Raw genomic sequence first — 10,535 nt, 5'->3', positions numbered from 1 at the left:
GAAGTTGAGGAGAAAGAGCCTGAGGATAAGGTAAGCAGAGAATGGAATAGAAATGCTAGGCTTCTCTTTACTATTTTCCAAACTGGTTTCATGATATAAAACTCTAATATCCATTGTATAAGTTTCTGAAATCTCACTGATTGGTTATTGACTTGTGTTTCTACAGGAAATGACTCTTGATGAGTATGAAAAAATACTAGAGGAGAAGAAAAAGGCACTTCAATCATTGACCACCTCTGAGAGGAAAGTTGATACCAAAGTGTTTGAATCAATGCAACAACTGTCAAACAAGAAGGCTAATGATGAAATCTTCATCAAGTTGGTAAGACATACCCTCTATCATTTCGTTATTGTCGTCTAGTAACCTGCATAAAAAGAATCTGAACCTTCCCTTTTATCTATTTCCCAGGGTTCTGATAAGGACAAACGCAAAGATGACAAAGAAGAGAAGGCTAAGAAGGTTTAAATCATTGTCTAATCTGCCATTTGTAGAAGTCAATAAGTTTGCTTATTGATGTGTTTTCTGATTTGCAGGCTGTGAGCATCAATGAGTTTCTGAAGCCAGCTGAGGGTGAGAACTACTACCGAGGAGGTCGAGGTGGCCGTGGACGTGGTGGTCGTGGTCGTGGCCGTGGAGGTGTTTCTAGTGAAGAGCATGGTGGTTACCGTAATGAAGCTGCGCCAGCCATTGGAGACACTGCTCAGTTCCCATCTCTCGGGGGCAAGTAAGATCTATCTACGAAAACGTCGAAGCTCATGCAGCATCGTTAAAGGATATTGTGCGAGGGTTTACTGTTTACCGGGTCTCTCGTTGTCAGGTGTAATTGTTTAGGTGTCGTCAGTTTTTAGATTTTATGCAAACTTACGCCTGATGGTTTTTGTTTACTTTTGAAAACTACACTCTTTTGTGTTTACCATTTTAGTCTTTTTAGTTGTTTTCTTACTTATGAAACATGTTTTGAGACAAGACATACTTAAATGTTATGGGTTTTGAGTCTTTAACTCTGGCACCTTCCCTCTCATATCTGATCGTGTTCATTTTGACATTGTAGTTATAAGATACAAAGTTGTATATAACAAGATTGTCGCATCGGTTGCTTGAGAAAACTCGGATTCTCGTAATGGTTGCTACTAGTACATACCAAAGGTTCTCGTAAGGTTTTCATTTTGACATTGTAGTTGTATATAACATGATTGTCGCATCTGTTGCTTGAGAAAACTCGGATTCTCGTAATGGTTGCTACTACATATACCAAAGGTTTTGTAGGATTTGAACATTTTCTTGTGTTGTGTCATAAACAATGAAAAATGCTTTCTCGCTTCAACACTCAACAGCCATTGAACCGCTGTAAATTTCGATTCTTTCCGCGTTCCGTTGGAAACCCAGATGCCACTTTGGTGCTTTCTCGCTTCAACACTCATCATGTTTGTCTTCCTCTTGTTCATCGCCAGACCCATCTCTGGTTCGCTCCGTTAACGTGACGCTTCAAACGACGACTAAACCTTTTGCCGAAGACCAGATTTTTCCGTTGAACAAGATTATAAGCAGATATGTACGTTCAGGAAATATAGATGGAGCTCTCAAAGTGTTTCACGGGATGAGAGCTAAGAACACCGTTACCTGGAATTCTCTGCTCGTGGGGATTTCCAAAGATCCAAGCAGAACGATAGAAGCACACCAACTGTTCGATGAAATCCCTGAACCAGATACTTTCTCTTATAACATCATGTTGTCTTGCCACGTTCGTAACGGAAACCTCGAGAAGGCTCAGAGCTTCTTCGATCGGATGCCATTCAAGGATGCGGCTTCATGGAACACGATGATCACAGGGTACGCACGAAGAGGTGAAATGCAGAAAGCGCGGGAATTGTTCTACTCCATGACGGAGAAGAATGAGGTTTCTTGGAATGCAATGATCTCTGGATACATAGAATGCGGGGATTTGGAAAAGGCATCACATTTTTTCAGAGCGGCTCCATTTAGAGGCGTTGTGGCGTGGACGGCGATGATCACAGGGTACATGAAAGCCAAGAAGGTTGAATTAGCTGAGGCAGTGTTCAAAGACATGACAGTGAAGAAAAATCTTGTAACTTGGAATGCTATGATCTCTGGTTATGTTGAAAACTCTCTGCCAGAAGATGGATTGAAGCTTTTCAGAGCTATGCTTGAGGAAGGAATAAGGCCTAACTCGTCTGGACTAAGCAGTGCATTGCTTGGATGCAGTGAGTTATCAGCGTTACAGTTAGGGAGGCAAATCCATCAGATAGTGTGCAAATCTACATTGTGTAATGACGTAACTGCATTAACGTCTTTGATTAGTATGTACTGCAAATGTGGAGAACTTGGTGATGCTTGGAAACTGTTTAAGGCGATGAAGAAGAAAGATGTTGTGGCGTGGAATGCGATGATTTCCGGGTACGCTCAGCATGGTAATGGGGAAAAGGCTCTGTGTTTGTTCCGTGAGATGAGAGATAACGAGATCAGGCCGGATTGGATAACGTTTGTTGCGGTTTTACTGGCATGTAACCATGCAGGACTAGTGGATATTGGGATGGCGTATTTTGATTCGATGGTGAGAGATTACAGGGTAGAACCGCGGCCTGATCACTACACGTGTATGGTTGATCTTTTGGGTCGAGCTGGGAAGCTGGAGGAAGCATTGAAACTGATAAGATCAATGCCGTTTAGACCGCATGCTGCAGTGTTTGGGACGCTCTTAGGGGCTTGTAGAGTTCACAAGAACTCGGAATTGGCTGAATTCGCAGCTGAGAAACTGCTTGAGCTAGACCCGAGAAATGCAGCCGGGTATGTGCAGCTCGCGAATATCTACGCATCGAAGAATCGTTGGGAAGATGTTGCAAGGGTTCGCAAGAGAATGAAAGAGAGCCATGTTGTGAAGGTAGAGCGAGTCAGAGTTCGATTCTTTATTCGAGTTTCAAGACTCTAAATGTATTCGTTTGATTGTTTCAGGTACCCGGATACAGTTGGATAGAGATTCAAAACAAGGTTCACCATTTCAGATCAAGTGATCGGATTCACCCGGAACTAGACTTAATACACAAGAAACTGAAGGAGTTGGAAAGGAAGATGAAACTAGCTGGATACAAACCGGAGCTAGAGTTTGCTTTACACAATGTAGAAGTAGAGCAAAAGGAGAAGCTATTGTTATGGCATAGCGAGAAGTTAGCTGTTGCATTTGGTTGCATAAAACTCCCTCAAGGTTCACAGATACAAGTGTTCAAGAACTTGAGAATCTGTGGTGATTGTCATAAAGCAATCAAATTTATCTCGGAGATAGAGAAACGAGAGATCATGGTGAGAGACACCACAAGGTTTCACCATTTTAAAGATGGGTCTTGCTCTTGTGGCGATTACTGGTGAAAAGAGAAGACCTTTGACTCTCCCCATTGGTCAAACCTGACTGTATTTAAAGACGTCATTGTGTGAAAAAAGTTTCGACCTTTGACTTGTCAAGTTGCGTTAAGGAGAGAGAGAGATGCGTAGATCGACGAGTGGTTCAAGAGTTTCGGATCAGTTTCCGGCGAAGACCCCGTCTCCGCCTCGATCTCAGAGTGTTGCAGCTATGGACGATGATGTGGAGCTGCTTTTGCCTAGGTACGACCCGAATTCTGAAGCGGGGAAGAGAGAGAATTCAAGATTCAGATCTGCAGAAAACGTCATTCATCTCATTCCTCTCATTCTTCTTCTCTGTGTCGTAATCCTCTGGCTCTCCTCTCATTCAGGTAAACCAAGGAACTGATTCAATATCTATGAGTCCACAATTGATCTGTGAAACTTAATTAGTAATTTCAGAAAGACCCATATGGATATTTGGGATGTCTCTCTGTAATGTTAGAATCTTGTGTTCAATTATGGTTTCATTTTGTTCGTAATAATCCTAATGCAGTGATGGATTTGGAAATTGTGAACAGGTTCAAGGAGTTGAGTTCAAGAAGCAACATGTTGTCTTGTCTCCATGGGAACTCAGTTTTGGGTAAGGAAACCATTTTTTACTGCCGGTGAATTTGTGCCGCAAACCATACGTATCTCTTGCATTTTTTTTTTTTGTTCTTTATACACATGACTAATATTTTCTCATATAGTCCTTTTTTTTAATTTAAATGTACAACTTTTATTAGTTTGTAATAACGATTTCAACATCACACAACTCAATATAATCATCATTCTATTGGTTAAAAACAAAGATCAATTTCAACTTAGCTAACTTTGTATGTTCCTGTGAGTTTCAGCGATAACTTTGTATCAGAAACCGTCCACGTTATGTGGCAATTGACCCCAAAGAGATCCTGAATATGGTCTTTTAAAAACCCTCTAATGTTGTGTTGTAGTCACTGTACTGCCATTGGTAAAAAAGGTAAAAAGAAACCAATTTTAGAAATATTAGTGGATTAATTTAGTCCAACTACGGTTTAAAAAATGGGCCATAGGCCCACAATTAGAAACAAACTTAAAAACCCGAAATATTATTTTTACATGTTCTCTATTCTCACAGTGAAATTCTCTCTCTCCCAATCAAAGCTTCTTCGAATTTTGCTTGCTCTTCTTCTTACACGACCAATCGGAATTTTCGCAGCTTTCAGGTTTGTCTCAAATCTCAATTTAGATCGGATTCAGAGTAATAACAATTGATAAAACCTAATTGATTTCGTTAATATTGTATAGAGTTTTAAATATTTTTCTGTAGATCCGGAATCCAATTTTTACCTTCTTTTTTCCTATACATACTGATAGCTTTAAGAAACGGAGCTTTGTTCTGGATTTTAAGATTTCTTGAATACACATTTACTCCAAAAATATCACACAATTTGATCTCTGAACTTGATGTTTCAACAAAGTTTCTGTTTTTAGAATCATTGCTTAAAGTGTCATTCTTTCACATCTGGTCCTGAGAGAACTCTGATCCTTCCAGATAAGTATGATTCTTCTGCTAATTAGCATTGGATAATAAAGGTTTTCTTAAAATACGCCTACTCTTGCCTGTGTCTTCAATGAACTCTCTTAGTCTAGGTTGCTAAAAAAGTCTTGTGCTGCATCAAACAGGACATTCTCCAAAAGCATAACATCTGTTTCTCTGGTTCTATTGCAGATATTTTACGAAGCCGGATCTAATTGTTGCACTAACCTCATAAATCAGCGCTGGACATCGTTGATTGTAATTGAAAACAAGAATGTGTAGGCAAAATTGTCGCGCTAAGTCCTCGCCTGAGGAAGTGATTTCAACTGATGAGAATCTCTTGATATATTGTAAACCTGTTCGACTATACAACATCTTTCACCTTCGCTCTCTATGCAACGTATGCTTTGCCTTCCTCTCTCTCATCATTTTTTTTAGCTCAGTAACGACTGTATTCATTTAATCTCCTGTGTAGGTTATGGCCTGAATCATGGCGAGTTTGTGCTTCGTTTGTCTCGTAATGTTATTTGAACTTGTAGTTTGTTGTTGCAGCCATCGTTTCTTCCAAGATGCTTGAACTACAAAATTGGAGCAAAGCGCAAAAGAAAGTATGAGTTTCTTCTTGAATGTAGTTGATACTGTGATATGTTCTTTATCTAACTTCTGATATGGAAGATGATGGCTTATTTATATTTGTTGAGTAGATATGGACATAATGAATGGTTTTCTAATTCTCTTTGTTCATGCTGTACACTTATATTTTTTCAAAATTGTGTGTTTGGTTAGGTCAAGATCTACTGGGATGGTAGTGTTCAACTATAAGGATTGTAATAACACTTTACAGAAAACTGAAGGTTAGTCTTTTTCTGTTCTTTGACAATATTCAATCTCAATTTCTACGTTTGTCTCTAGATGATTCTTTTATTAATTATTTTTTCTTCTGTATTGTCATGCAGTTAGGGAAGATTGTTCTTGTCCATTTTGTTTTATGCTATGTGGTAGCTTCAAGGTGGGCAACTATTAAAACTGAGGTTTTTCTTCCGAGGCTAACACTGTGAAATGCTACTACCGTTTCATGATGTATACTTGCAGTGTGCGGTTGCATATTTTTGTGTTTTTAGTTTTTCTTCTCACTCTTGAACTGCTGAGTGTGTCTTTGTCTGAGAAAACATGTTCAGATGGAGCTTACAATCCATTGTCTTGTGTCTATGCAGGGGCTTCAATTTCATTTGAATTCGTCTCATGATTTATTTGAATTTGAGTTCAAGGTATCTGTGGTTTTATGGAATCTTGTTTTGCTATGTCTTTTTTTTTTTTTTTTTTAAATGTTAAAAACGGTCTTTCCTGTTGTAGCTTTCTGAAGAATACCAGACAGTTAATGTTTCTGTAAAACTTGATTCCTTCATATTTGATGAGGTCAGTTACTTTAAACTTGGTAACTTGGGAAATCCTCTTGGTGGTGAAAAGTTTAGTTTATATTCCATCCTTCTTTGTACCAGGAAGAAGGAAGCGATGACGATAAATTTGAGCCCTTCTCTCTCTGGTAAATCTCAGAACCCCTTGATAAAAATACCTTAATAGCAGTAACTCCTTGCTTTTCTTGTCAGTACTTCTCTATAAATCCAACCATAATGTTTTTGCAGCTCGAAACCTCGTAAGCGTAGACAAAGAGGTGGCAAAAATAACACAAGACGACTTAAAGTTCAATTTTTACCACTGGATTCACCCAGTTTAGCTAATGGCACAGAAAATGAACTTGCCCTACTGAATGATGGTAAAATCACATCTTCTTCTGTGGTATTCCTTGTGGCTTTAAACTTCATATNAAATGTTAAAAACGGTCTTTCCTGTTGTAGCTTTCTGAAGAATACCAGACAGTTAATGTTTCTGTAAAACTTGATTCCTTCATATTTGATGAGGTCAGTTACTTTAAACTTGGTAACTTGGGAAATCCTCTTGGTGGTGAAAAGTTTAGTTTATATTCCATCCTTCTTTGTACCAGGAAGAAGGAAGCGATGACGATAAATTTGAGCCCTTCTCTCTCTGGTAAATCTCAGAACCCCTTGATAAAAATACCTTAATAGCAGTAACTCCTTGCTTTTCTTGTCAGTACTTCTCTATAAATCCAACCATAATGTTTTTGCAGCTCGAAACCTCGTAAGCGTAGACAAAGAGGTGGCAAAAATAACACAAGACGACTTAAAGTTCAATTTTTACCACTGGATTCACCCAGTTTAGCTAATGGCACAGAAAATGAACTTGCCCTACTGAATGATGGTAAAATCACATCTTCTTCTGTGGTATTCCTTGTGGCTTTAAACTTCATATTAACAGGAGAAGATACAATGGCTTGATTGGTCAGTTTTTGTCCTTCTTCTTGCGAGGGTAATTCTACCATTACTGATGTACAAAATGAATGGCATGCTACAGGAAACCGTGGTCTAGGATATCCCGAGGCAACTGGACTGTTTGAGATGACTAGAAACACTCCGCCTGCCATAGCTCATTCTTCTCTGGGCGCTGATGCAAAAGTTGTATTAACAAGCGAAGCTGTGGTCTCTGCTACTAGGACAAAAAAGTTATCTGCTGAGCGATCGGAGGCTAGAAGGTTTGTTTTCATCCAAATTGCCATTCCTGTTGTTATGAATTGTTCTTCCTATAACGGATAAGTGCTTACTGTACTGCCATATTAACCGAGAAAATTTCTTCCAGCCACCTGCTTCTTCAGAAACGCCAATTCTATCATTCTCACAGAGTGCAGGTGATTCAAGTTCTTGCACCTACTTCTTAAGCATTTTCGTTATATTTCCGGCTATGATATCCTATCAAAGCATACTTGGTCCCGACGTGAAAAATATTATGTCTATGTTGTCTCTATTTTATTGCCACTAACCAAAAACTGAATGTTTCTGTGACAAAGCCAATGGGGCTTGAACAAGTAATGTCTGATCGGGATAGCGAGGATGAAGTCGATGACGTTGTTGCAGATTTCGAAGATCGCCAGGTATACCATGATTTCTTTCTGCGTTCAATTAAGTAGACAACATGAAAATGGTGTATTCGATATAACTTGCTAATGGCTTTTGAAACTTAAAAAAGCTGCAGATGCTTGATGATTTTGTGGATGTGAATAAAGATGAAAAGAAATTCATGCATCTTTGGAACTCATTTGTAAGAAAGCAAAGGTAAACTACATTTCTTACACTTTGAAGACACACACACTCACAAGGCTCAAAGTTTATTGTCAGTATCTACTGACATTGAAACGAAAAGACCTTATGTGTTACAGTACATATACGTTTGTAATGATTTTGGTTATGGAACATTATGATGCTAAAATCATATAATGATTAATGTTGCAGGGTTATAGCAGATGGTCATATCTCATGGGCATGTGAAGCATTTTCAAGATTTTACGAGAAGGAGTTGCACAGTTACTCATCACTCTTCTGGTAACCTCCAGAAATTATATATAAATACACCAACTACATACACATTATACACTTATCAGTTTCTGAAAACAATATAAATTCCAGGTGCTGGAAATTGTTTTTGATCAAACTATGGAACCATGGACTTGTCGACTCAGCCACCATCAACAACTGCAGTACCATCCTCGAGAATTGCCGTAATAGCTCAGCCACCAACAACAACAATAACATTGCGGATCATCCCAATGACATAAGCAACAAGAACATTGACGGTATGGATGTTGACAACAACAATGACAATAACACCAGAGACAAGTAAATTAAAATAGGAAGATCGTCGATTTAGATGATACCGATTTATCGGAATGTAACTTGTTCTTGTTTTATTTTAAAAATATTTAGGAGCAAACAAAGATGTATTCAACTGATTTACATTTTTCAATGTATTCTGCCTAATTTTTTTTAAAAAAATTTAAAACTGAAAAATATGAAAAGTTTGCGTAACTTTTTACTATTGTTGACTTGAGAAAATCTATCCTAATTAGTAAAAACTATCAAGTAAAATAGCATAAAAATAGGAAAATGGACAAAATATTGGGATCAGAATAAATTGAAAACGAATCAAAAGATAAAGAGTTGCGAGTTTTATAACAAAAACAGAGTGGCTAAGCTTAAAAACCCCAATTTTGACTTGTTCTTTGTCAATGTATCTCTCACAAGCAAGCTTCTTCGATTTTGCTCTTACACCACCGATCGGTGTTTTCGAATCTTTCAGGTTAGTTGCTCAAATTTTGTCTCCATTTCAATCTAGATCGGTGTCAAGTAATACAATTAATTGTCTAGAATTGGGATTTAGCGATAGATCGGGAATCCGGAATTTACGTTTTTTTTATTGTATTTTAGGTAATGGAACCTAGTTCTGGATTCATTGCGTTTAGTTGATTCTCGAATTGTTTGATTTCGTGATAAAGTTTAAAGCTTTGCAACAATACGCATTGTCTTGTCTGTGTTTTCTTTATGGATTGGATTCTCTGAGTCGGCTAAAAAAGTTTTGTGCTTTTAACTATTAACCACAGGTCACATACAAGCTGACATTAATTCTCTAGAAGCATAGCATCTACCAACAGCTGTTGAAAGCTTAAGCAGGGTTCCTATGTGCTTTTGTTTGAAATCATGATTGAGGTAAAGCGACCTGGTTCTTCCACAAGGATCACCACAACACTCGTTGATTCTTTCATGATTCTCTTCAGAAACAAACACATCTTGTTACCAATCTTTGCCCTCATAGCAATCCCTTTAGCAGCTTTACACCTCTCCTTAACTCTTACCTCCTTTCGCCTTAAAAACCATGTCTTTCGTCTTGAAGCCTTAGCTAACGTCGTGCACACTCGGTTTGAAGCTAGACAGATCTGGCAAGAGTCTAGAGAAGACGCTGTCTCGCTTTTACATCTCAAGTCTCGGTATTTCATCCCATCCTTTATCCTCTCTTGTATCGCCTCCATAACTGTCATTACATCAACTTCCTTCTCACACCAAGGCCTAAACCCATCTCTGAAGTCATCATTTGCTTCAGTGAAGTCCTCTTGGATGAGAGTTACAACAACTTCCGTCATCGTCTATGGTCTGCTCTTCCTCTACTCGCCAGTTCCCATGTTTCTATCAGCTCTTGTTGGTTACACACCCACATTGCGTTACCTCATCACGATCTTATGTCTCGTTGTTGAGGTATACATAATGGCTATAACAGGGCTTGGTCTTGTCGTCTCTGTATTGGAAGAAAGATACGGTTTTGATGCGATTAAGGAAGGAACGGCTCTGATGAAAGGGAGGAGGATAACAGGGCTGGCTTTGGCGGGTGTATTTGTGTTTCTATCGAGTTTCATTGGTCATGGGATGGAGAAGTTGGCAAAGGAGCTAGATATGGACTCAAGCTCAGGGTCGTGGTGGAGGTCGGTGGTTGTGGCCGGTGGGTGGGACGGGTGGAAGCTTGTTTGTATGTATGGGGCTGAGGTGGTGTTGAGTTACGTTGTAATCACTGTTTTTTATTGTGAGTGTAGGAATCGCAATGGTATCAGCGATGCAAATGTTGCTGATGACGCAGGTCTTGCTATTTGAAATTTTTAGTTCTAACACTTTTTTTGTTGTTGATAATTCTCTTGTGAAATACATTTTTGTTTACCCAAAATTA

At 38.7% G+C, this 10,535-nt stretch overlaps 4 protein-coding genes and 1 pseudogene across 5 annotated transcripts in view; all 5 read left to right on the top strand.

Moving 5' to 3' along the window:
• LOC104727981 (H/ACA ribonucleoprotein complex subunit 1-like) overlaps positions 1-997 on the top strand; it is a 9,218-nt gene extending 8,221 nt beyond the window's left edge. Inside the window, exons 6-8 of the mRNA XM_019232862.1 lie at positions 244-322; positions 410-460; positions 535-997. Of these exons, the coding sequence (XP_019088407.1) occupies positions 244-322; positions 410-460; positions 535-729 (325 nt within the window). The 3' untranslated portion in view covers positions 730-997. The remainder of the gene's footprint in view (positions 1-243; positions 323-409; positions 461-534) is intronic.
• On the top strand, positions 1,087-3,394 carry LOC104727980 (annotated as a pseudogene).
• On the top strand, positions 3,367-4,602 carry LOC104723417. 2 transcript variants are annotated; one of them, XM_010441789.2, is made up of 3 exons: positions 3,367-3,744; positions 3,934-3,995; positions 4,515-4,602. In XM_010441789.2, exons 1-2 carry the CDS (start codon positions 3,498-3,500, stop codon positions 3,945-3,947), a joined length of 261 nt encoding a protein of 86 aa, XP_010440091.1. In that variant the 5' UTR covers positions 3,367-3,497; the 3' UTR covers positions 3,948-3,995; positions 4,515-4,602. The 2 variants fall into 2 exon arrangements, with proteins under 2 accessions (XP_010440091.1, XP_010440092.1); XM_010441790.2 differs by lacking the exon at positions 4,515-4,602 and having other exon boundaries at positions 3,934-4,190.
• Positions 5,119-8,806, top strand: LOC104723418 (polycomb group protein VERNALIZATION 2). Its single transcript, XM_010441793.1, has 14 exons — positions 5,119-5,316; positions 5,469-5,524; positions 5,703-5,770; positions 5,873-5,925; positions 6,131-6,184; positions 6,270-6,332; positions 6,416-6,459; positions 6,560-6,690; positions 7,347-7,524; positions 7,629-7,677; positions 7,837-7,920; positions 8,022-8,101; positions 8,279-8,368; positions 8,453-8,806. Exons 1-14 carry the CDS (start codon positions 5,191-5,193, stop codon positions 8,664-8,666), a joined length of 1,290 nt encoding a protein of 429 aa, XP_010440095.1. The 5' UTR covers positions 5,119-5,190; the 3' UTR covers positions 8,667-8,806.
• On the top strand, positions 8,972-10,532 carry LOC104723415. Its single transcript, XM_010441787.2, has 2 exons — positions 8,972-9,122; positions 9,424-10,532. The coding sequence occupies exon 2, from the start codon at positions 9,521-9,523 to the stop codon at positions 10,460-10,462; it is 942 nt and encodes a 313-aa protein (XP_010440089.1). The 5' UTR covers positions 8,972-9,122; positions 9,424-9,520; the 3' UTR covers positions 10,463-10,532.

Source organism: Camelina sativa, chromosome 11 (genome assembly GCF_000633955.1).
Source record: "Camelina sativa cultivar DH55 chromosome 11, Cs, whole genome shotgun sequence".
NCBI classification, from domain to species: domain Eukaryota; kingdom Viridiplantae; phylum Streptophyta; class Magnoliopsida; order Brassicales; family Brassicaceae; genus Camelina; species Camelina sativa.
The sequence above is the reverse complement of the archived record's forward strand: the minus strand, read 5'-3'. Positions and strand labels throughout refer to the sequence as shown.

What these genes read in the sequence shown, in the direction of transcription:
- LOC104723415 (XM_010441787.2), top strand. Translation starts at nt 9,521, where the DNA reads ATGATTGAGGTAAAGCGACCTGGTTCTTCCACAAGGATCACCACAACA.
- LOC104723418 (XM_010441793.1), top strand. Translation starts at nt 5,191, where the DNA reads ATGTGTAGGCAAAATTGTCGCGCTAAGTCCTCGCCTGAGGAAGTGATT. An exon ending in ACCTTCGCTCTCTATGCAAC is followed by an intron (nt 5,317 to 5,468) that starts GTATGCTTTGCC and finishes TTGTTGTTGCAG; the next exon opens with CCATCGTTTCTTCCAAGATG. An exon ending in TGCTATGTGGTAGCTTCAAG is followed by an intron (nt 5,926 to 6,130) that starts GTGGGCAACTAT and finishes GTGTCTATGCAG; the next exon opens with GGGCTTCAATTTCATTTGAA.
- LOC104723417 (XM_010441789.2), top strand. Translation starts at nt 3,498, where the DNA reads ATGCGTAGATCGACGAGTGGTTCAAGAGTTTCGGATCAGTTTCCGGCG.